General features: G+C 55.0%; 4 protein-coding genes across 9 annotated transcripts; 1 reads left to right on the top strand and 3 right to left on the bottom strand.

The window, feature by feature from the left end:
- Nucleotides 1-1,935: 1,935 nt before the first annotated feature.
- MBLAC1 (metallo-beta-lactamase domain containing 1) lies at nucleotides 1,936-3,344 on the bottom strand. Its single transcript, XM_034988470.1, has one exon. It carries the CDS (start codon nucleotides 2,926-2,928, stop codon nucleotides 2,176-2,178), a length of 753 nt encoding a protein of 250 aa, XP_034844361.1. The 5' UTR covers nucleotides 2,929-3,344; the 3' UTR covers nucleotides 1,936-2,175.
- Nucleotides 3,156-16,683, top strand: TAF6 (TATA-box binding protein associated factor 6). 5 transcript variants are annotated; one of them, XM_034988466.1, is made up of 15 exons: nucleotides 3,156-3,173; nucleotides 11,752-11,967; nucleotides 12,073-12,159; nucleotides 12,306-12,459; nucleotides 12,650-12,706; nucleotides 12,816-12,935; nucleotides 13,090-13,235; nucleotides 13,343-13,420; nucleotides 13,527-13,628; nucleotides 13,735-13,917; nucleotides 14,372-14,446; nucleotides 14,575-14,700; nucleotides 15,233-15,406; nucleotides 15,641-15,838; nucleotides 16,120-16,683. In XM_034988466.1, exons 2-15 carry the CDS (start codon nucleotides 11,812-11,814, stop codon nucleotides 16,498-16,500), a joined length of 2,037 nt encoding a protein of 678 aa, XP_034844357.1. In that variant the 5' UTR covers nucleotides 3,156-3,173; nucleotides 11,752-11,811; the 3' UTR covers nucleotides 16,501-16,683. The 5 variants fall into 5 exon arrangements, with proteins under 5 accessions (XP_034844357.1, XP_034844355.1, XP_034844358.1 ...); XM_034988464.1 differs by lacking the exon at nucleotides 3,156-3,173 and adding an exon at nucleotides 3,426-3,560; XM_034988467.1 differs by lacking the exon at nucleotides 3,156-3,173 and adding an exon at nucleotides 8,071-8,154.
- CNPY4 (canopy FGF signaling regulator 4) lies at nucleotides 3,604-7,866 on the bottom strand. The gene is made up of 6 exons (XM_034988471.1): nucleotides 7,601-7,866; nucleotides 5,654-5,780; nucleotides 5,459-5,555; nucleotides 5,124-5,246; nucleotides 4,493-4,610; nucleotides 3,604-4,399 (listed from the first exon to the last, which is right to left on the bottom strand). The coding sequence occupies exons 1-6, from the start codon at nucleotides 7,713-7,715 to the stop codon at nucleotides 4,236-4,238; spliced, it is 744 nt and encodes a 247-aa protein (XP_034844362.1). The 5' UTR covers nucleotides 7,716-7,866; the 3' UTR covers nucleotides 3,604-4,235.
- On the bottom strand, nucleotides 16,610-20,506 carry AP4M1 (adaptor related protein complex 4 subunit mu 1). 2 transcript variants are annotated; one of them, XM_034988468.1, is made up of 15 exons: nucleotides 20,321-20,506; nucleotides 20,129-20,217; nucleotides 19,701-19,807; nucleotides 19,525-19,621; nucleotides 19,292-19,402; nucleotides 19,133-19,237; nucleotides 18,857-18,919; nucleotides 18,688-18,754; nucleotides 18,529-18,582; nucleotides 18,275-18,381; nucleotides 18,079-18,173; nucleotides 17,786-17,830; nucleotides 17,495-17,545; nucleotides 17,252-17,363; nucleotides 16,610-17,112 (listed from the first exon to the last, which is right to left on the bottom strand). In XM_034988468.1, the coding sequence occupies exons 1-15, from the start codon at nucleotides 20,376-20,378 to the stop codon at nucleotides 16,891-16,893; spliced, it is 1,383 nt and encodes a 460-aa protein (XP_034844359.1). In that variant the 5' UTR covers nucleotides 20,379-20,506; the 3' UTR covers nucleotides 16,610-16,890. The 2 variants fall into 2 exon arrangements, with proteins under 2 accessions (XP_034844359.1, XP_034844360.1); XM_034988469.1 differs by having other exon boundaries at nucleotides 19,133-19,213; nucleotides 20,321-20,504.
- Between the last annotated feature and the right edge of the window lie 22 nt (nucleotides 20,507-20,528).

The raw sequence follows: 20,528 nt of genomic DNA, 5'->3' as shown, positions 1-20,528 counted from the left end.
GTTTCTCTTAACTGCTCATTTCTGCCCCCTACTGTTCAGCTTCAGCCTCAGCCTCCACTTGACCCCAGAGCCCATGGGCTCTTCCCCACAAGGTGGCAAATAACTTCTCCTCTCACGTCCGTTTTTAAAGTTTTTATTTAAATTCCAGTTAGCTAACATAACAGGGTAGTATTGGTTTCAGGTGTGCACATCGTGATATATGTGACTATAGTGATTCAACACTTCCGTACATCTCCCATGTCAGTCTTTCAGGAAAGAACTAGACTTTTTCCCACTAGCTCCAACAAAACCCCTAAGAATGCCCATCCTGGAGACATCAGTGTGGCCAAAGAGATGGGTTGCTCTAGATGACTAGACCTGAGTCGTGGGCAGAGGACCATATTCTGGAAAGTAAGTCAGGACTGGAGTTTTTATTTGTACAAGTTGAAAGTGCATAGTTCTAAATAACCCCCATCCACTCCTTTTTCATCCTCCCTACAGCCCTGAAGCTGTTGGATCTACATTCCACATATCAGATGGGGCCCCTGATGGCCCCGGAGACCACTCAGGGCACAGTGCTGCATTGGTGGGCCCACAGCTGGCCCCTGTACTCTCTCCACACACCAGTAACCTCCCAGCACTCTGTGGTCCAGAAGCTAGAAAATCTGGCCAAGGGCCCCCACACCATGGTAGTTCTGAGGCTGGGTCCCCATATTGCCACCTTCACTCCATTTATCTTTATCTGGTGACTGGCAGGGATCTGGGCAGCTGTGGCTGAATTGTTGGCCCGGAACTCTGCACTCTGTGGTCATCAAACTGGCCAACACCAACTACAAGTCTGTGCGTGGCAGCTACTGGTTCACCCTCTAGGTGAACCGGTTCCTCTGAGCTGCCTTTGGTGGACACCAGGGAAATAACCCCCAGTCAGGCCCTGCCCCATGGCATCCACCCAGGGTGGCTCATCATCTGCAGCAAAGTGGACTTGCTCCTTTCCTTCATCTGCCACACCTGAGTGCTTCTGCGGGTTCTGGGACTGTGTGGATGGAGGGCCTGGGACACAGTTGTGAAGAGGACCAGTGCCATAATAGGATTTCTAGGAAAAGAGCAGGTGCCACTGACTTCTCTTGCCTGGAAGACCACAATAGCTTCCTAACCAGTCCAGCTGATTCTATTCTTGCCCCACTCTGACCACTTCTCCTCTCAGAACAAGAGCAGTTACTTTAAATGAGACCAAGTCATTAGCCTCCTCAGAAGCCAAAGCTTTCCATCTCAGTATAAATCCAAACCCCTAACTGGTCCATGATGGCCTGGCTGAACTCTGCATCCTCATTTGTTGTCACTCTCCTCTGGCACTCTGCAGTCCAACCCCATGCTCTTCTTGCTGCTCAAGCAGGTCAAACCATCCTGCCTCAGGACCTTTATACCTGCTGTTCCTGTGCCTGGAATGCACATCTGCCAGATCCTCATATGGTTGGCTTTCTTCCCATTCAGTTCCCTGATTAAAAATGATCTCCTCAGAGGCTTTCCCTGACCACCTTAAATAAAAGAGGCCATCTTCCCATCCAGGCACTCTACCCCCATCTTTCCCTCCTTTTCTTTCATATCACTAAACACAATCTGTAATTATTTGGTTTACTATTATTAGTTGTCTTTCTGTCTCTGTAGAATGTAATCTCCATAAGGAACAGGGAGTTTGTCTAGCTTGCTCACTGTTGCATCCCCTTGAGCTAGGGCAGTGCTTGAATCATTGCAGGTGTTAAATATTCCTCAAACGAACAGATGGATGAAAGTCAGATGACTAAGGTCTTACTTCTATGCCCTGCACCTTCTCTCAGCAAGCCTCCATCTTATGAGAAATAAGCAATTGGCCAAAGTACCCCCCGTGTTGCAGTTGCTAGTTACCAAATCTGCATGATTATCACTATTAAGGATTCACATTTACATTAGGGCTTTATGATTTTCTCTGCAGTTTCCTATTTTTATTTTGGACGACCCTCCCAAGAACATTCTCCCATTCTACGGGGGCCCCAAGAGGTGGCACACGGCTGAGCCAGTCCTTGGTCCTAGTCTGGTTGCAGAACCAGTGATACAGATGACTGTCCTCGCTGGAAAACCAGCCTCTTGCAAGGGCTGGAAGCGATCACCCCTGACTCCTCTGACTCGGCTGACAGGGCGGTTCCTCTGGTCTTCTGGACGTCAGTTCCCTGGCTGAGGGGCTTCCCTGACCACCCTAAAGGGGGCTCCGTGACCAGGCACGACCACGTCCGCAGTGGCTAGGACCCTCTTCCGGCTCCTCTCCTGGGCCACCGGGTCTTCGCTCAGCGCTTGCCATGAGTCTTCGTCTCCGTTGCGTTCAAACACATCGCCCACCACCACCACGGTGCCCAGGGCCGTGCCCGCCACCACCACGCTCACGTCCCGCTGGCCCCCATGGCCCGGCGTGGCCCACACCTCGAGCCCCGGGCCCAGCTGCAGGGGCCGCTCCTCACCTAGCCCGTGGGGGAGGTAGCGGCCCCCGGGGAGGCAGAAGTCGTGCGAGACCAGCAAAGCCGCCCCGGGAAAAAGCCCCAGGTTCCCGATGTGATCCGAGTGTCCGTGGGTGCCCACCACCAGAGTCACGTCTCCGGGGGCCACGCCCTGCGCCGCCAGGGCCCCCAGGAGCGCCTCCCGAGCCCAGGGGCCCCCAGTGTCCACGAGGATGGGGCCACGGGCCACCTCCTCCAGGGCGGTCTTCGCCCCGCCGCCCTCGGGCGGGGACTCCCGGGTGCCGGAGGCCGAGCTCCAGGCCTGAGGCAGCACAAGCGTCACGGAGCCGTCGGCGCGTACCGCACCGTCGACCCCCTCGGGCTCCGCGTAGCCCTGCAGCAGGACCACCACGGAGTAAGGGTCGCCGCTCACTAGCAGAGGCGGCTCCCCGGGCAGCGGCTCGGTCCGCACCAGAGCGCTCATGGCAGGATCGGGACGGCTGGGGAAGGGAAATGGGGATGTGGGCGGCTGTCCAGTCCCTTCGGGTTCCCACGTGCGCCCTGCCTCCTCCAAAGTAGCACCTTCCGAGTCTGTTCTTTGCCACCCCCTTCGCGCCCTTAAGATGGTATCGCCCCAACGCCCTTCCGCAGATGGTATCGTCCAAGCTGCCCTGAGCCTGAACCCGCCAGTCCCTCAGGGTCTTCGGCCGTCGCCACACTTCTCATGCGGTAGGTCCTCCCCCATCATCCCCCAAAGGATATCCTCTTTATTTCCCTCATTCTAACCGAGACGCTCCCCGCCTTGGACCTAGTTTCACCGCTTCTCCTACTTCCGGCCCCACTCCGGAGTTAGCGCGGCCCTCGGAAAAGCGCGCGAGATTTTGTCCTCTGCGAGCTCCCGTAAGCCCAGGGTATGGTGGCCGAGCCGAACGCTGATTTTTAATTCCGGTGCATTCTCCCGCACGCGCCGAGAGGGGTTGCGCGGACCCGCGCCTAGATGTTTATCAGCCGGGCGACCCCTGCCAGCCTCCCTGGACTGCAAATTACAAAGCACCATTAGCTTCTAACAGCCGGCGACCAACGGCTGTGTTCTCTGGGCGCTGCTATATCGGCCAGGTATGATGTGTGCAGGACAGCTGTTTGAAACTACGGGCCCAGGTGATATTTAAAAAAATTTTTTACTAGCGCTGTAGAAAATTTGGCACCTGTGAAATTACATGGTGGGCCCTCGGTGAAGTTAGTATGAAGCAGACTAAATATCTACCCCACCTAACTTATCAACATCGCCCCATCCTCATAGTGTCCCCTTCTTGTTCAGTTTGTTGGCTTGTAGCGTAGACTCAGGCAATGTGTATAGGTCATAGAGAATGTCCACGCTGGCTTCTTCTTGTAAGGGTCTAGAAACAGACCCCGAGGGCAGAGTGCCTTTTTCCCCGAGACCCACAGCTCCAATGCCTTCACTGACCTCTGGGTCGGGTGGGGAGTAGGAGAGAGATTTAAAGGGGAAAGTCTTCAATACTGTCACCACACACACACCTGCCAATTAAGGGGCCAGATGGCAGGCAGAGGACTCATCTGTTGGAGCAGGCCTTCCGCCTACTGCTCCCACCTTTGTCCCCACAGCCATGCCATGCTGCACCACCAGGATCCTGCCTGAGACCAGACAGGAGAGAACAGCTACAAGCTCACTCACGCATACACACACACCCTTATGTGGAGCAGGGAGAGCTCAGACTTCAGAGGGTTCTTCTCCATGACTCCTGCCCCTTCCTGGGGGCTCAAAGGCAAGAGTCAAAGGTCCTCTGGGTCATGCTTGGAATGCCCTGGTGTGTTGATCATCTCTTCCTCCTCTTCCTCTTCTTCCTCCTCCTCCTGATCTTGCTCCTCCTCCCCTTCTGTCTTCTCTTGCCCATCCGTGATCTTCTCCTTTCCGGTCCAAGTTTCCTGTAGACACGCTAGGTTGGGTGACAGAAAACAATTTAGATATTAATCTGGGGGGTAGAGGAGGTTGGGGCCTGGCAGGAAAGGGGCCAGCCCCACACACTTACCAGTCTCAGCAGGGGGGAGCACATGACCTTCACAGAGAAAATGCTGTAGGGGCTGCTCCTGATGATGGAAGTACCAGTCTCCCACGACATCTTCAAACTCCTCCAGCATCGTCTCACACTGATCAAGTGGAAGGGTCAGAAAGGTATCTACTCTGCTGGGCTTTGGAAACGCTCCTCTCTGCTCTTCACTCCTGTCTGCCCACCCCATCCTAAAGAGCAGGTAGCCAGGAGGCTAAACTTGGCGTACGAGATGGTAATCCTCATTCATTCAACAAACATTTACTAAAACCTGTTCTGCCAAGTAGGCTATTAAACTCTTATGTCTCAACTCCTTGCCTGTAAAATGGGAAATGGTAACAGTACCTACCACATGAAGTTGTTGTGAGGGTAAAATGGGGCAGCAGCTGGAAAGTATGTGGGCCTGAATCTGGCACATAGTAGGTGCTCAATATGTGGTAGTAGATATTATCAGCCTCCATTATTACTCCTTGATATGCTCCTGGGCCCACTTCAATCAATGACAGTCTTCACTCTGCCCCCTTCTCCTGCTCAGAGGCTGAATTCCCAAGTATCTAGGTCTCCCCTCAGGTTCCCTTCTCATTGCCCCAGGCAGTGCAGTATCCTGTCCTACCTGCTTCTTGAGGAACGTGACTTCCACGCTGGGCTCGTCCCATAGCTCCAGAGGGATCCCCAGATCCACCTTCACCCCCTTCTGCACCAGACCTTTCAGCGTTGCCATGGTCTGACTCTGACCCTGAGAGAGAGGAATTTGGGATCAGCCCAGCTCACTGCCCCACCTCATCCTTCCCCTTTCTGCCACAGCAGGTTTGTCAACTACCAGAGACTCCATGAGGGAGTCTAACAATGGGGAGGGGAACATTCTCCAGAGCTGGAGGGAGATGGGTCCCAGGGGATACCCGTTGTTGTTTCTGAAACGTGGGATGCTGCCCTAGGGAAGAGTCTGACCTTGGCATATCTCAGTGAGCCCTTGCGCTCGGCATGAACACTGTAATCCAGGATCCGCTCACACAAATTCTCCAAGGCCTCTTCCAGCCTTGTCTCTCTGTGGGAAGAGGGGAAACAAAGATTTCTTGGATGCTGTAGGAGCTCCCAGGGCTCCCTCAGGGGTCAGAAGGTAGATGAGCAACAAGAAGAACTCACGAAACACTGTAAGGGATGTGTTTCTTTCTCTTGCCAGTGTCTAGCACCTGCCCCAGCTCCAGCACCTCTCGAGATCGGCCAGTGCGACTCAGCTTTTCCTGTAGCTCCAGGCTCAGCAGCTTACACACTAGATGTCCACAAGGATGTGAAAGATAAACAAACATTCCAGCAACTCATTCTGTAGATGAGCAAAAGCAGCAGACTAGAGCCAGACTGGCTGGGTTAGAATCCTGACTCAGCCACTTAATAGCTATGTGGTAATTCTGCTGTGCCTTGGTTTCTGCATCTCTAAAATGGAGATAACAATATAGTTGAACCTCCTTCATAGAGGTGTGGTGAGGATTAAATAAATCAACCTCTGTAAAGCCCTTATAATAGTGCGTGGCATATAGGGAGCACTTTATAAGTGTTTGCTTTTATTCAGTTATTTATTGAGCTCCTATATGCATGAGAGCAGTAAGACCCATGATCCCTATTCACGGGACATTGCTGATGTAGTTGGGGACAGATTAAAAATGATGACAGTGTGGTGTGATGGGCCCTACACTAGAGGTTCACAAGAGATTTAATCTCTTTAGGAAATGCAAAATTCAGTCAATGGTCATTTACTGAATTGCTGCTAGCTTGTGATTTCCTTAAGGATGAGCATTGCGTATGTTCCACCACTGTCTTCCAGCAACTAGCACCTGGCCTGGCATGAGGTGGGTCCCAAGAAAGGGGGTGGCCTATACGGAAATGCCAAGCAAGTTAAACACAGGGCAAGTTAACAAAAGTGCCTTAAATGTTCCAGGCACTATGCTAGGACCTCGGAGATACAGGTGCTCTTCTTCCCTCCAAGGGCTTACAATATAGTGGGAGGTGACAGAAAAGGAAGAGGGCTTCCAAAGGAATTGACATCTAAACTGGGTCTTGAGAATCAGAAACAGAAGGGAGAGGGTTATTTCAGGCAAAGGGAAAAAGTGTGCTTAGGCACAGAGTGCAAGAGGATAAGGCAGGCTCAGTGACAGCTGAGAAGTTCAGTGTGGCTGAATCATGGGCACTTTGAGGATGGGAGTTGAGACAGAAATATAAGAGCGGTGGGGGCCATACAACAAAGAGACTTCCATGCTGTGCCAAAAATGGGTGTAGTCTGACCACAGCAGGAGGCCTGCAGAGGTGTTAGAGCAAGGAGGAGAGGTGAGGTAGGCTCAGGTCATGCGGAACACCAATACTGAAATGCAGGGTGGAGTGGGGTGAAAGGAAAAAGAATCCAGGGAAGAAATTAAAGTCAGGAAGGCAACAAACTAGGGAACCAGGGAACTCAACGGCCCAGCTCTGAAGTGTTTCCCCTCCACCCCACCCAGTCACCACCGTCATGCAGCCACATAAGATGCTGCTCACAGTAAAATCTGTAAGTACACACCCTCTGCAAAGCCTCACACGTATGGGGAACCTCCTCCATTTCTGTGGCCTCCTCTTTTTGAGCTTCAAGGCCTTATTTACTTACCCCAAACCCTCCCCAGGAGAGCATGGGACCTGTAATTTGAGAGCGTCTCCGCAAGGGTGGAGCAGAGGACGTTCATAAGGTATGAGCCTCACACCCAGCTCCTGCAGGCTCCCCAGGTTTAGGTTTAGTGTCAGGGGGGAAAACACACTTTTAATGTTCAGTAGAGTGGGTGATCCTGGGCAGATAGTCTCTGAACTACAGTTCCCACAGATCACTGGGGCTACGCAAGCGAGAAAAAGAGGACTTCCTCTGGATGCCCTATGGGAATTGTAGTGCCACAGTTGTGGGGTAGCGCTATGCATTCCCTCCCTTGACCCCCTTCGAATTCAGCCAAGCTCCATCAGAATCTCCCTCAGGTCTTAAAGGACATCGAGTGACCCACCCATCACGGTCCATTTGGTCCGGTCCAGACTAAGGAGATGGGCAAAGGGATGTGAATAGGGGCCACTCCCTTTAGATACCTTCGCATTTGCTGGGCAAGCGTTCTGTGTCATCGTCCTCCTCCTTCGGCGACCCAACCCAAGCGCCATACACAGCCAAAATGAAAAGCAACATTCCCAACCGCACAGGTCCCATGACAAAGTGCTGTCCACAACCAACAAGCCCTTGCCTTCACACCAACTTCGGGAAGGCAGCGGGCCCTTTAAGTTCCGAGGGGGTCGGAGGGAATTTCCAGCCAGCCTGGCTTGGGCGGCGCACGCGCAGTCCCGGTCCGGAAGGGGGTGGAGCCTCATTGCGCTCCCAGCTGTCCCGCCTCGGTTTTGTGGCGCCTCTTAGGGTCCTGGCCGCGGGGTAGTTAAAGTATAAACTGAAGTCATTGCAGCAGGAGGGTGTGCTCCTTGCACGTAGAGAGAAAGACCCGTTTTTTATACCACTTCAGGCCGTGAGCCTAGGAGACTCAGTCCGGCTCGCGGAAGGGGCAGTGACTTCCTCCCCGTCTCTGCCAGGACCTGCTCCCGGGAGGGGGCGGGGCCAAGATGGCGCCGAGCGCCGGGTGAGCGGTGCTTTGGCGGCGGTGAGAGACTTTTTCTGCGTGGGGCGTTCGGCTGACGGGGGCGGGTCTGAGTGCTAACCGGGACTAGGCCCTCTGAAGGGCCTGTGTGGGAGCCTGGAGGAGGACGTTGGGTTGTGTGTCCGTGCGCGTGGGGACTGTGTGTGCGCGTGTGGTTTGCATTGGAGGATGTTGGGGGGATGAGGTGGGCTCTCAGCGCTTTCTTCCGCGCTGTACCCATTCCTTGGGGAGCTTCGACTCGCTTCCTTGCTGGGGAAGCCACTACCCACATCTAGTTAAAGTTAGCCCTTTTCTGTGAAGCTTTCCTGCCGACTCCACTGACCTGAAGAGCTCCTGAGGTCGTAGCGTGTTTTGCGAGCTGTTACTGGCAGTCGGTACGGAGGGTATTGAAGGCTTAGTAGGAGTTCACCAGTGACCTGGGATACAACAGCGTCTTGTATACCCGGCACCAGGCACAGTCTGTGTTGAATAAATGTGTTCCCTGAACCTAAGACTTAGCGGAGGAGGAGACCAAATTCTCTTTCGCTTCCTTGCTCAGCCCTCCAGCACGCCCCCATCAACACCCCGCAGTCAGTCTAAACACTTTTGACAGTAGTCTTCCGAATGCCAGCTTCAAGCAAGCCACTCTCCTTTAGGCCACAAAGCAGGTTCCAAGCTTGGACCCGTATCTTGGTAATCGTGGTACCGTGAATTTATTGAGCACCTACATCTCTAAGCCTTATAATTCACTGATTTATTCAACAAATGATTTACTGAGTAGAGTGGCTCAGGCACCAGTGTGGGATCTTGTAATACATCAGTGAGCATAACACAAAGATTTTTGTCCACACAGTGGGGGGTGGAAAGGGAAGGTGTGGTGGTGATAAACAATTAGAAATGATACAGTATATGTTAGTAGATGTTAAATGCCATGAGGGGGAAAAGCAGAGTGGGATTGGAGTGTGGTGTTGAATAGGGTGAGGGGAGTAGGCAGCCAAGCTGGCATCTGGGGAAGAGCATTCAAGGCAGAAGGAAGAGAGCAAAGGCCGTAAAGCAAGAGCTTCCCTGTGAGGTTTGAACAGCAGGAGAACACTGGGGCTGGATCAAGATGGAAGAAGGAAGGAAAGCAGATCAGAGATGTGATGGGGAGAGGGCAAATTATGAAGGGCCTTATAGACTGTAATTAGGATTTTGGATTTTACTCTGTGGTAAATGGGAACCACTACAGGCTTTTGAGCAGAGAAATGACCCAATCTGATTTATATTTTGACAGAATCACTCTGGCTGCTATGTTGGGAATAGATGTAGGGAGCAAGGGTGGAAGCAGGAAGACCTTGTCAGGAGACTGTTGAAGTTAGCCAGGCGAGAGATGATGGTGACTTGGCCATGCAGTGGGAGTGGAGGAATCAGGTTGGATCACCTGGCCGATTTGATGTGAGGGCTCACATATAGAGTGAGTGCCTGGATAGATGACATTACCATGAAGATGAAGAAAAATGGAGCAGGTGGAAAGGGAGATCAGGAGTTCAGTCCCAGAAGAGATTTTAAGTCGACAGTTTGATAAACAAATCTGGTGTTAGGAAGAACGTTCTGGGCTGAGGATATAAACTTGGCCACCATCAGCCTATAAGCACTGTTGAAAATTGAGGGTAGTTGACATCACCAAGGGAGTAAGTGTAGCTACAGAAGAAAACCAAAGACCGAGCCCAGGATGCTCCGGCATCAGGCAGATGACAAGAGGAAGAACTGGTCAAGGAAACAGGAGTGGCCAGTGAGGTGGTAGGAAAGCCAGGGGAAGGCAGTGGAGTAAAGAGTTTTCAGGAGGGAGTAGTCAGCTACGGTGTGTGCTTCTGGCAGGTCAGGTATGATGAGGACGGAGAGTGGACCTTGGATTTGGCAATGTGGAGCCATCAGTGACCTTGATGAGCAGTTTCAGGGACCTGGTGGTGTCAAAAACCTGCTTGGGGTAGGTGCAAGAGAGGAGAGGAGAGGAATTAGAAAGTTAAGATAATTCTTTCAGGGAGTTTGGTTGCAAGGAGGAGCCGAAAAACGGGGTATATGTTGGAGAGAAAGTGAAATGAAGAAAATACTGTTTTATATTTCTAATTGTGAAATACACATAAGCTCACCATTCTAAACCATTTCAAGTGTACAGTATAGAGGGATTAAATATGTTCACTTCGTTATACAACCGTCACACCATCCATCCTTCCAGAACTCTTCATGTTGTAAAACAAACTCCAGTGCCATCAAACACTAACTCCCCATTCTTCCCTGCCCTAGCCCCAGCAACCCACTTCCGCTTGCAGAGTCTATGAATTTGACTCCTCTAAGAACCTCATATAAGTGGAATACATACCATTTGTCCTTTTGTGGCTGCCTTATTTCACTGAGCATCGTGTCCTCAAGGTTCATCCATGGTATAGCACATGTCCGAATCTCCTTCCTGTTTAAGGCTGCATACTATTCCATTGTATGGATAGACCACCGTTTTGTTTTCTTAAGATGGGAGGAATAACTGCATTTTGTAGGGTGGCAGGAATGACTGATTGGGTAGGTTGAAAACTTGGTGGTGATGCAGGGAGAAAGCAGTGTTGGGAGTTGGTGAGAGGCACGAGCGGCTTCTCTAACAGGTAGGGGGCGCGTGGGTGGCTAAGCGTCCAGCTTTTTTTTTTTTTTAGATTTTTATTTATTTATTTATTTGAGAGACAGAGCACAAGCAGAGGGGAGGGGCAGAGGGAGAAGCAGACTCCCTGCTGAGCAGGGATTCCCGACATGGGGCTCCATCCCAGGACCCTTGGATCATGACCTTAGCTGAAGGCAGACGCTTGACGACTGAGCCACCCAGGTACCCCAAGCATCCAACTCTTGATCTCAGCTCAGGTCTTGATCTCAGGGTCGTGAGTTCAAGCCCCATAATGGTCTCTGTGCTGGGCATGGAGCCTACTTAAAAATGAAATACTTAAAGTAACAGGTGCGAAGGCAGAGGATGTGGGTACTGGTGCTGTTAGGTTGGTGGATGTGGTGGCAATCTGTGGAGGTTCTCTTCTGATGGCCTGAAGTAAGGAAGAGAGGAGGTATCACATAGGACAGAGGGAGACTGAGTGCGTGGAGGTGTAGTATGATTGTCTGGCAGCATGAGGGGCCTGTGTGAAGTTCATGGCCATGAATTTAAAGTAAGAACTGGCTGGGATGGTTGTGTGTTTTTTCATCACATTAAATTGTACAGGTGTTTAGGCTCAGAGTGGGAGCGTTGTATTTAACCGTCACTGCTTTTGTGTCAAGCGTGAATAATGGTGCAAGAAGGGGCAGGAGAGATGAAGGTATACACAAAACCACCTCAGGAAACCAAGCCTTTTCCATGTTCCACATATGGGGAAGAAACCCAGAGGTGGGAGAATGTCAGTAATTTGCCCAAATAACCCAGCTGGGGAGTCTAGGGCTGGGATTTCAGTCGAGGCCACGTCCATTCACTGTGCCTCACTTGCACAACACTGGGTACAGAATGCGGAGCTCAGTACATTGTGTTGCACTGGATCGGATTACTCGCTGCTTCCGTTACATCCAATGCTGACTCATACTTCTTTTTTATCTCTTCTGCCCACCCCATCCCCCTGCCAGGGTCTCCGTTTCTCCACCCTGGGGTATCACTCTTTGGGGGAGGGAACAAGGGGCTCCAGAATGGCCGAGGAGAAGAAGCTGAAGCTTAGCAATACGGTGCTGCCCTCGGAGTCGATGAAGGTGGTGGCCGAGTCAATGGGGATCGCTCAGATTCAGGAGGAGACCTGCCAGCTGCTGACCGATGAGGTCAGCTACCGCATCAAGGAGATTGCCCAGGTAACCTGACCCGTCTGCCCAGCCCTGTGTCGTATCAAGGATGCTGCCCAGGCCCCCTTCTTCCTCAGGCTGTCAGGCTGATGTCTGTCTGTCTCCCACCCCCAGGATGCCTTGAAGTTCATGCACATGGGGAAGCGGCAGAAGCTCACCACGAGTGACATTGACTACGCACTGAAGCTAAAGAATGTCGAGGTGATTGGGGCACGCAGGACTGAGGTTGGGGGCGGGGGCAGGGTGGTGAGATCCATCCTCCCAGAGGCTGCATTTGCCTTCGGCCATGGCTCCTCAGGCTTCCCTCTCATCCCAGTGTCTCTCTCTCTCTCTCTCTCCTGATATAGCCGCTCTATGGCTTCCACGCTCAGGAGTTCATTCCTTTCCGTTTCGCCTCTGGTGGGGGCCGGGAGCTTTACTTCTACGAGGAGAAGGAGGTTGATCTGAGTGACATCATCAATACCCCTCTGCCCCGGGTGCCCTTGGACGTCTGCCTCAAAGGTTGGGGGTGGGGAGAGCAAGGCGGCAGGGAGGAGGGAGAGGGGGTGGGGATCACAATGGAGAAGCCCGCTGCGTGAGATCGCTGGTGAGTTGCAGGAAGTGGGAACAGGACGGAAAACACGTTCCTAGTGTGAGTGGCTCCTTAGTGTCCATGTCCAGCAGTTCAACTTGACACCTTCTTTCCTCACAGCTCATTGGCTGAGCATTGAAGGCTGCCAGCCAGCTATCCCGGAGAATCCACCCCCAGGTAACCTTGTCCAAGCCCAGAGCCCACCCCGGTCTATCTCACCTTCCCTGTCCTTCCTTTCCGTCCCCTGCCACTCTCCTCACTCCTGCTGTGACCGCTTTGCCACCAGCTCCCAAAGAGCAGCAGAAGGCTGAGGCCACGGAACCCCTGAAGTCAGCAAAGCCAGGCCAGGAGGAAGATGGACCCTTGAAAGGCAAAGGTCAAGGGGCTGCTCCAGCCGATGGCAAAGGTCAGTACTGCTAGGCCAGGCCTCTCCTGGCTCCTGCCCCAAAGCCAGACGGCGAGCTGTGAGGAGGTCTCACTGGGCAGGGAGCAAAGGTTTGTCTGGTTCGAGGCCTCTCCTGGAGCTTTCCTTTTCAGACCTGTCTTCCCCCTTCACCCAGGGAAAGAGAAGAAGGCGCCACCCCTGCTGGAGGGCGCCCCCTTGCGGCTGAAGCCGCGAAGTATCCACGAGCTGTCTGTGGAGCAGCAGCTGTACTACAAGGAGATCACCGAAGCCTGTGTGGGCTCCTGCGAGGCCAAGAGGGCGGTGAGGCTCCCCTGACCTGCTTTTACCCCCGGTCCCTTCTCCGGAAGTCCCACGAACCCGTCCCGGTCTCTGCCTCCACGTCACTCCCTCCCTCCCTCCCCCCGCAGGAGGCACTGCAGAGCATCGCAACGGACCCGGGGCTCTATCAGATGCTGCCACGATTCAGCACTTTCATCTCGGAGGGGGTGAGAGGAGGCAGACGGCCAGCACCTAGGATGAGGTTCCGGGCAGTGAGGAGGCGGCGGGGGAGCTCCTCTGAGGGTCTCACCGCCCCGTCACCTCCTCCCACAGGTCCGTGTGAATGTGGTGCAGAACAACCTGGCCCTGCTCATCTACCTGATGCGCATGGTGAAGGCGCTGATGGACAACCCCACGCTGTATCTAGAAAAATATGTGAGCGGTCCTGCCCACCCACCTTTCCACCCAGGGTCGGGGCACCTTGCTGCCACCAATGGGAAGCCATTTGTCAGAATTAGCCAACTTGCCACTCCTTCCATAGGTGCATGAGTTGATTCCAGCTGTGATGACCTGCATCGTGAGCAGACAGCTGTGCCTGCGGCCAGATGTGGACAATCACTGGGCACTCCGGGACTTTGCTGCCCGCCTCGTGGCCCAGATCTGCAAGCATTTCAGCACGACCACGAACAACATCCAGTCCCGGATCACCAAGACCTTCACCAAGGTGAGCAAGAATGAGGAGTGTAGGGGCACCTGGGTGGCTCAGTAGGTTAGGCATCTGGCTCTTGATTTCAGCTCAGGTCATGATCTCAGGGTTGTGGAATCCAGCGCTCATGCTCCATGCTCAGCAGGGATTCTGTTTCAGATTCTCTCCCTCTGCCTACACCCACCCCCCTGCACAAATAAATAAATAAATCTTAAAGAATAAGGAGTGTAGACTATTTCACATCCCCACCCCAGGGTGGTGACCAGGACAAAGCTTCAGCCAAGCCGGAGGTGGGTCAGTGTGGCGAGAGGAAAGGACACTGAAAACACAGGGCAGAGGGACAGGGCCTCGACCTCAGGCCCTCTCTGTAACGTCTTAATGATCCACAACAAAAGCATGTTCATGAGACTTGGTCCTTAACGGTTAGTTTCTCAGGCCCCTTGACCCGGGTTTCTCTTCCCTCCCCTTACAGAGCTGGGTGGACGAGAAGACTCCGTGGACCACACGTTACGGCTCCATCGCAGGCCTGGCAGAGCTGGGACACGATGTGAGGCCCCGGCAGCAGGGGGAGTGCTGGGAGAAAGGAGGTATCCTGGGTCCTAGGGGGCAAGAGCCCCACCCGGGAGACTCCGAGGTGACCCAAGGTTCCTGGCTTCTCCCCTTCCTTTCCGATAGGTGATTAAGACTCTGATTCTGCCACGGCTGCAGCAGGAGGGGGAGCGGATCCGCAGCGTCCTGGACGGCCCTGTGCTGAGCAACATCGACCGCATCGGAGCTGACCACGTGCAGAGCCTCCTCCTGGTGACCAGAGCCCCCATCCCTGTCCTCCCCTTTCTTCTTCCCACTCTCACCCCCCCCCCCACACACACACACGGGTACAATGTTCAGCAAGCCATGGTTGGCTTTTATTCACTCATCCCATCTCTGCCTCATATATTCAGAGTCCAATACTGTTGTGCAGATGGAGACCAAGGCACCAAAAGGTTAAGTAAGAAATAAGAGATCTTAACTCTCAGCACGGGACATCCCCTAGAAGGGACTGCCCCTGAGGCTTCTGCATCACTGTGCTCCGTTCTGTGCAAGGCATCACCCTGTGGACCAGCCACCCCTTAGAAGTCACCAGTGTATTCAGCAAGTCACCCAGTCACACCAGTGGGTGCTGCTTGTCCTCTGAGGAAAAGCCAGCGGTTCTCACACACACGGCTCTCCCAGCAGTCCGGCCCACGCCAGAACATACTGAACTACCGGGCACTTTCTTCCTCACCCCTTCCCTGTCACACTTCCTGAGGGGCCCAGCCCTCCACCTACTGGCTTTTCTTTGCTTTCTCTGCAGAAACACTGTGCCCCTGTTCTGGCAAAGCTGCGCCTACCACCTGACAATCAAGATGCTTATCGGGCAGAATTTGGGTCCCTCGGTCCCCTCCTCTGCTCCCATGTTGTCAAGGCCCGGGCCCAGGCTGCTCTGCAGGCTCAGCAGGTCAACAGGACCACTCTGACCATCACTCAGGTCCGTGATGGGGGAGGGGGGTTTGGTGAAGAAACGTGGGAGGGATGGGGGGGGGACGCAGACAAGAGCTTGCTTTTGGAAAACATGGGGCCCTTTGAGAGAGCAGTGTTGGGGGAGTCTGGGCCCCCCTAGTGGATGATTCCCCAACCCCAGGGAGACCCGCCGAGGAGCAGCAACAGGTGCCCTTTCTCTTCTTAGACCTTGACATTTTCTTCTTCCCTCTTCTTCGTGCAGCCCCGGCCCACGCTGACCCTCTCACAGGCCCCTCAGCCCGGCCCTCGAACCCCTGGCTTGCTGAAGGTCCCTGGCTCCATCGCGCTGCCCGTGCAGACCCTGGTGTCTGCCCGAGCTGCTGCCCCGCCTCAGCCTTCCCCTCCTCCAACCAAGTTTATTGTAATGTCGTCCTCCTCCAGCGCCTCATCCACCCAACAGGTACTGGGAGCCACAGGGGACCTGGGATGGTGGGGAGCATGACCAGGGCTACCTCCAAGTACCCTGGGGGCCCCAGAGTAGAGCCCAGTTCCCTCTGGGCCCAAAGACAGGAGCGGGAAGGGGCATTTCGAGGAGGCCCGCGAGGCTGTGGCTGCTCATCCTGAGCATGGCTCTCGAGCTGGCAGCAACCTCCAGGCTCCTGAGCATGTGAACTATGATCAGCTGTTTGGCTGGAGCAGGTGAATCCTCCCCCAGGCAGCGCCTTTCCTTTCTTCCCCCAGGTCCTGTCCCTCAGCACCTCAGCCCCTGGCTCAGGCTCCACCACTACCTCTCCCGTCACCACCACAGTCCCCAGCGTGCAGCCCATCGTCAAACTGGTCTCCACTGCCACCACCACACCCCCCAGCACTGCTCCCTCTGGGCCCGGCAGCGTCCAGAAGTACATCGTGGTCTCTCTTCCCCCTACAGGGGAGGGCAAAGGAGGCCCGGCCTCCCATCCTTCTCCAGCTCCTCCCCCATCCTCAGCCCCCTCCCCGCTTGGGGGCAGTGCCCTCTGTGGGGGAAAACAGGAAGCTGGGGATAGCCCCCCTCCAGCTCCAGGGACTCCAAAAGCCAATGGCTCCCAGCCTCCTGGATCTGGCTCCCCTCCGCCTGCACCTTAATGCTGTTGTATATCTGCCAATGTTCTTCTGTCCCTGACTCTCACTCTCTCCCACACACACACACACACACACACACACACACACTCGCGCGCAGGGTGGAAGGGAGTAATAGTTTGCTTCCTCCATGTTACTTTTTTTTTTAGATATTGTACAGCCAGTTCCTCAGAATAAAAGTTTGATTTGTAAGTTCTGATCCACCTCAGCCCTTTCTGTGTCAGGTGCCACGGGAAGGTCGAGCTTGTCGACCAGGACTTGTCTCCTGGCCTCTCAGGACTCTGGACTCTTCAGCCTGATCCATAGCCTCGGGCCAGAAGGGTGGAAAAGACAATATCCTCCTCTCCAGCTCCGCAGACAACCACCTTTGCTGCCCGTGTCCTCGTTTGGGGAGCCTCAGATCCGGATGACATAGGCATCACTATGGCTTAGGTGTCGCACCCACTTGTGGGGGTTGGCATTGCCGCAGGGTCTGAATGCCACCCTGAGGAAGCGAACCTGGAGGCCGGAGCACGTGTGCCGGGGAAGTTCAAATGAGAGGCTGGCGGGACCCAGACCCAGAGGGGCCGAGGTGGAGGGTGCTTGACCAGGAGGCCCAGGGAGGCCCGGAACATCCATCTGTAAGGGACAGAGGCCGGGAAGGGGTACTGAGGCCCAGAGAGGATGGAGGGCAGGGAGGCCCACCGCAAGAGGAGGGACAGGTTGGGGCTGACCGTGCAGGTGGAGGAGAGGGTCTCAGAGAGTCAGCAGCTTGTACCTGGAAAAGGCCTGACAGCTGGGAGCCACCCTGAACCCGAGGCAGGTCCCAGCGAAGGGCTCCCTCCCCCAGCTCTGCCTTCTGCTCGGGGCCGCTCAGCTCCTGTGACAGGCTGGAATTTGGAGAGGCGCTGCGCTCAGTCCCTGCCTTCCTGGGGCAGGCCAGTTCCACCCTTCCCGGGGCCACCCTGTTGTCCAGGGAAGCTGGTGCAACCGCCCGAGCCCCCGTGCCTCACCCACTAACCTGACCACCCCTCGTGGCAGGGGAAGGTGCAGCCTGACATTGAGAGCTTGGCTGCAAAGAAAAAAGGAACAGAGTCAGCCCCTGGAAGGCAGTGACCAGTTCCCACTCTTCATTAACATCACACTAGGGTTCAGCACGAGTGTTACCCCATCCCCTTCCCGAGCCCTCCTGCCTCTAACTGAACAGGATTCCGAAGCCAGTGGATGCATCTGAAGGCGGGAGCAATAGGTATGTGGGCCCTCTGTCCTACCCCACGTAACAGAACTGGGCTTGGCTAACCCCCGCTCATACCTCTTTGGGGGCAGGTCGCATCGTAACTTCAGGTAAACCTGGAGCCTGGGTGGAAGGGCACGGTAGTGTTACTCGCTGGCAGCTCACCATCCCTACCCGGGGCCTCTGTGCAGGGCTGCTGGGTGGGTCATGCCCCAAGCAGTGAATCCACTAAGGGCTGAGTCCACGTTGGGGGGAGGGTGTCTTTTTCTGACTTGTATCCTCTTACCGCCACTTCTCCATAATGAGTTTTGGGAACATCTTTGTATTGGCTTAGACTTCAGAGAAGTTCCAGAGCAGGGAAATGGTCTCACCTGCCCGAGCCTCGGTCCCACTGCACAGAGGGAAAGAGCCGGAACGGGAGTGGGGAGGGGAGGTCGTCTGAGAGTTGGTACCGCATCACAGTTAGCTGGGACCAGACAGGAATGGAGGTCAGTTTGGTCTCCTCACCCCTGAACTGCCTCCCTTCCCCATGGTGGATGGAACATGCTAGGCCAGCCCGGTCCTGACCTCGCCCTGAGGGGGCTGCAGGCGCAGAATTCGATGAGACTCAAACTCTTCCAGAAGCACGGAGCTGTGAAATGAGACCTCATCCACCCGGATCCCCGGTCCGTAACCTGGAAGGAGAGAAAGTCTCCTCTTGGAACCCACGTTGTGGGAGAGGAGAGCAGCAGGGGAGAGCTGGGGGAGAATCTGTCTCCGTGTTCCACACAACTTCTGGCGGGGACCTCCACATAGGAGAGAGAGACCTACTTTCTTCTCACCTCTTAGTTCTGACTTCCCCACACAAAATTCTTCTGTCAAGCCGATGCGCATCTCTGTCCGAGAAAAGAACATCAGAAAAGACTGCCAGATACCACCATACACAGCACCGAGGAGCCTGTCCCACACCCCAGCCTGGGCCAAGCCTGCAGACTTCTCACCAGAGCCACTGGGAAGAAAGCTCTTGAGGCGGATCTCTCCCTGCACGTCTACCTTCAGCAGCGAGCCCTAAGAATGGCGGAGAGCTCAATGCTCAGAGGTGACACGCCCCCCCCATACATTTCCCAAATGCCATCTGTCCTCAGCTCCCGGGTTGGGGGCCCAACTTACATTAGATGCTATCAGCACAGACAGTCTCTCGACCACATCCAAAAATACTTCATTCTTTTGGCTCTGAGGAAGAGAGGGGATTTGGGCGCTTGGAGGCTGAACGGCCTGTGTTCTAAAGTGGACAGACAGAAAGGACAGGGCAGTGGAGGCTAGGACCCTGGGGTGGGGACACAGGGGTAAGGGAAGGGATTATCCATATCTAGCTACGCCAGGATCTCCATCTCTGGTGTCCCAGGAAAAAATGAGAGGGCCTGACTCCATCACGCCCGCCCTCACCTGGTCAGAGCGGCTGGTCAGGATGGGGCGGCTGGCTGCACTGCTGGGGGCCACTTTGCTCTGCTGCGTCTCGGCCCCAAACTGGAAAGCACCCAAAGCAACAATCTTCAGGTTTGACAGTACCTACCAGCCCTCCTCCTCCTCCTTCCCTTGACTAACCAAGCCAACACTGCTGAGGTCAAAGAGGCTGAAGGGCTTGCTGACCACAGCCTCCGTCTGGATGAAGTTCCTCAGCATCTCCATGGACGTGGTCTGTACATAGCCATAGTCCTGCAGGCAGGGAACAGCCTTTGGTCAGCAGAGGAAAGGGGTGAGAATGAACAGACTCAGCCTCCCCTTCACAGCACACATCTGCAGGGCCTGGGCGCGGTGGGGGAGATCCCTGGCCTCACCAGCACTTCATCCAGGAGTTCGTAGACAAGAGCCACGTTGCGGGAGATGGTCCCCTCACTCAGGGAGCCACAGTAATCGCCCAGGAGAGTGGCCAACCTGAGAAAACAGGACGGAGTGTGCATATCCTCCTGCGGTCGCATCCCCGCGCCTAGGTGCCCAGCCCTGCCCTCCTCACCGGGAGAGCAGCTCGAGGAGGCTGAAGGGAGAAATGTTTTCTGAAGTCGTGGCCACCAAATAGAGACCGCTGTGTCTGATGTGAATGAAATGACGGTCATCGTGGTGCTGAGGCAGAGGCGGGGAAGAGAGCTGTGATTAAGGGCCCGCGAGACTTCCTAGCGGCGGGCCTTGGGGCGAGCCAGAACCACCCCCCGGGGGCCCAGCTGCCTAATGTGTCAGCGGAGGTAGCCCCCCCCCCACCTACCCCCGAGTGGCAGAGCGGCGCCCGGTATAGTGTTAGCGCTCGAGAAACGGTCGCTCCGAATATTTGGCAGAATGTACCCCCATCCCCAAGCGGAAGCTCTCAGGGAAACAGCCCCGGGAGAAAGGAGGCGCCCCCTACCCCCGGCCCGCCGGGAGCCTACCCCACGCCCCGCCACTGGTTACCATGACAACCGGGGACTCATCTCCGGGTAGTCCCGTCAGCTTCCGGTAGAAGAGCTCGGCCACATCCCGACCGCCACTGTCCCCGCGGACTGAGCGGGTGGAAGGACAGCTAAGGAGTCGGCGACACAGGCTGGCTCTGGAGCACTGCTCCCACCCAGCCCCTCCCCCTCCCGCCCTGCAGGTCAAGGATACGATCCTTGTAGATGAGCGGGTCCCCTTTGGAGGACAGAATGAAGAACTGGGAGATCATGGCGGTTCTGGAGAGTAGGCAGGGAGACAACGAAAGTTGGGCCTGCCCCGCCCTGCGGCCTGGGAACAAAAGGACGCGCGTATGCTGTCCCTTTAAGAACAATTTCTCCTCCGCCCGTGCCAGCTCGGACCGCGGGAAACCCAGCTCCGC

The sequence above is a fragment of the Mirounga leonina genome, unplaced genomic scaffold, assembly GCF_011800145.1.
Source record: "Mirounga leonina isolate KUSES-001 unplaced genomic scaffold, KU_Mleo_1.0 Mir_454, whole genome shotgun sequence".
Classification (NCBI taxonomy): domain Eukaryota; kingdom Metazoa; phylum Chordata; class Mammalia; order Carnivora; family Phocidae; genus Mirounga; species Mirounga leonina.
Note: the sequence above shows the minus strand (reverse complement) of the source record. Positions and strands in the feature narration are given on the sequence as shown.

Bases quoted from the DNA above. Each gene is read 5' to 3' on its own strand.
- MBLAC1 (XM_034988470.1), bottom strand. From the start codon at position 2,928: ATGAGCGCTCTGGTGCGGACCGAGCCGCTGCCCGGGGAGCCGCCTCTG.
- CNPY4 (XM_034988471.1), bottom strand. From the start codon at position 7,715: ATGGGACCTGTGCGGTTGGGAATGTTGCTTTTCATTTTGGCTGTGTAT. The intron at 4,611-5,123 runs GTAGGACAGGAT...CCACTTGATCAG, and splicing joins TCACGTTCCTCAAGAAGCAG to TGTGAGACGATGCTGGAGGA. The intron at 4,400-4,492 runs GTAAGTGTGTGG...CACCCAACCTAG, and splicing joins GCTCCCCCCTGCTGAGACTG to CGTGTCTACAGGAAACTTGG.
- TAF6 (XM_034988463.1), top strand. From the start codon at position 9,995: ATGATGAGGACGGAGAGTGGACCTTGGATTTGGCAATGTGGAGCCATC. The intron at 13,918-14,371 runs GTGAGCAAGAAT...CTCCCCTTACAG, and splicing joins TCACCAAGACCTTCACCAAG to AGCTGGGTGGACGAGAAGAC. The intron at 15,407-15,640 runs GTCCGTGATGGG...TTCTTCGTGCAG, and splicing joins CCACTCTGACCATCACTCAG to CCCCGGCCCACGCTGACCCT.
- AP4M1 (XM_034988468.1), bottom strand. From the start codon at position 20,378: ATGATCTCCCAGTTCTTCATTCTGTCCTCCAAAGGGGACCCGCTCATC. The intron at 19,403-19,524 runs GTGAGGCCAGGG...CCCTGCCTGCAG, and splicing joins AACTCCTGGATGAAGTGCTG to GACTATGGCTATGTACAGAC. The intron at 18,920-19,132 runs GTGAGGGCGGGC...TCTCTTCCTCAG, and splicing joins TGACCAGCCGCTCTGACCAG to AGCCAAAAGAATGAAGTATT.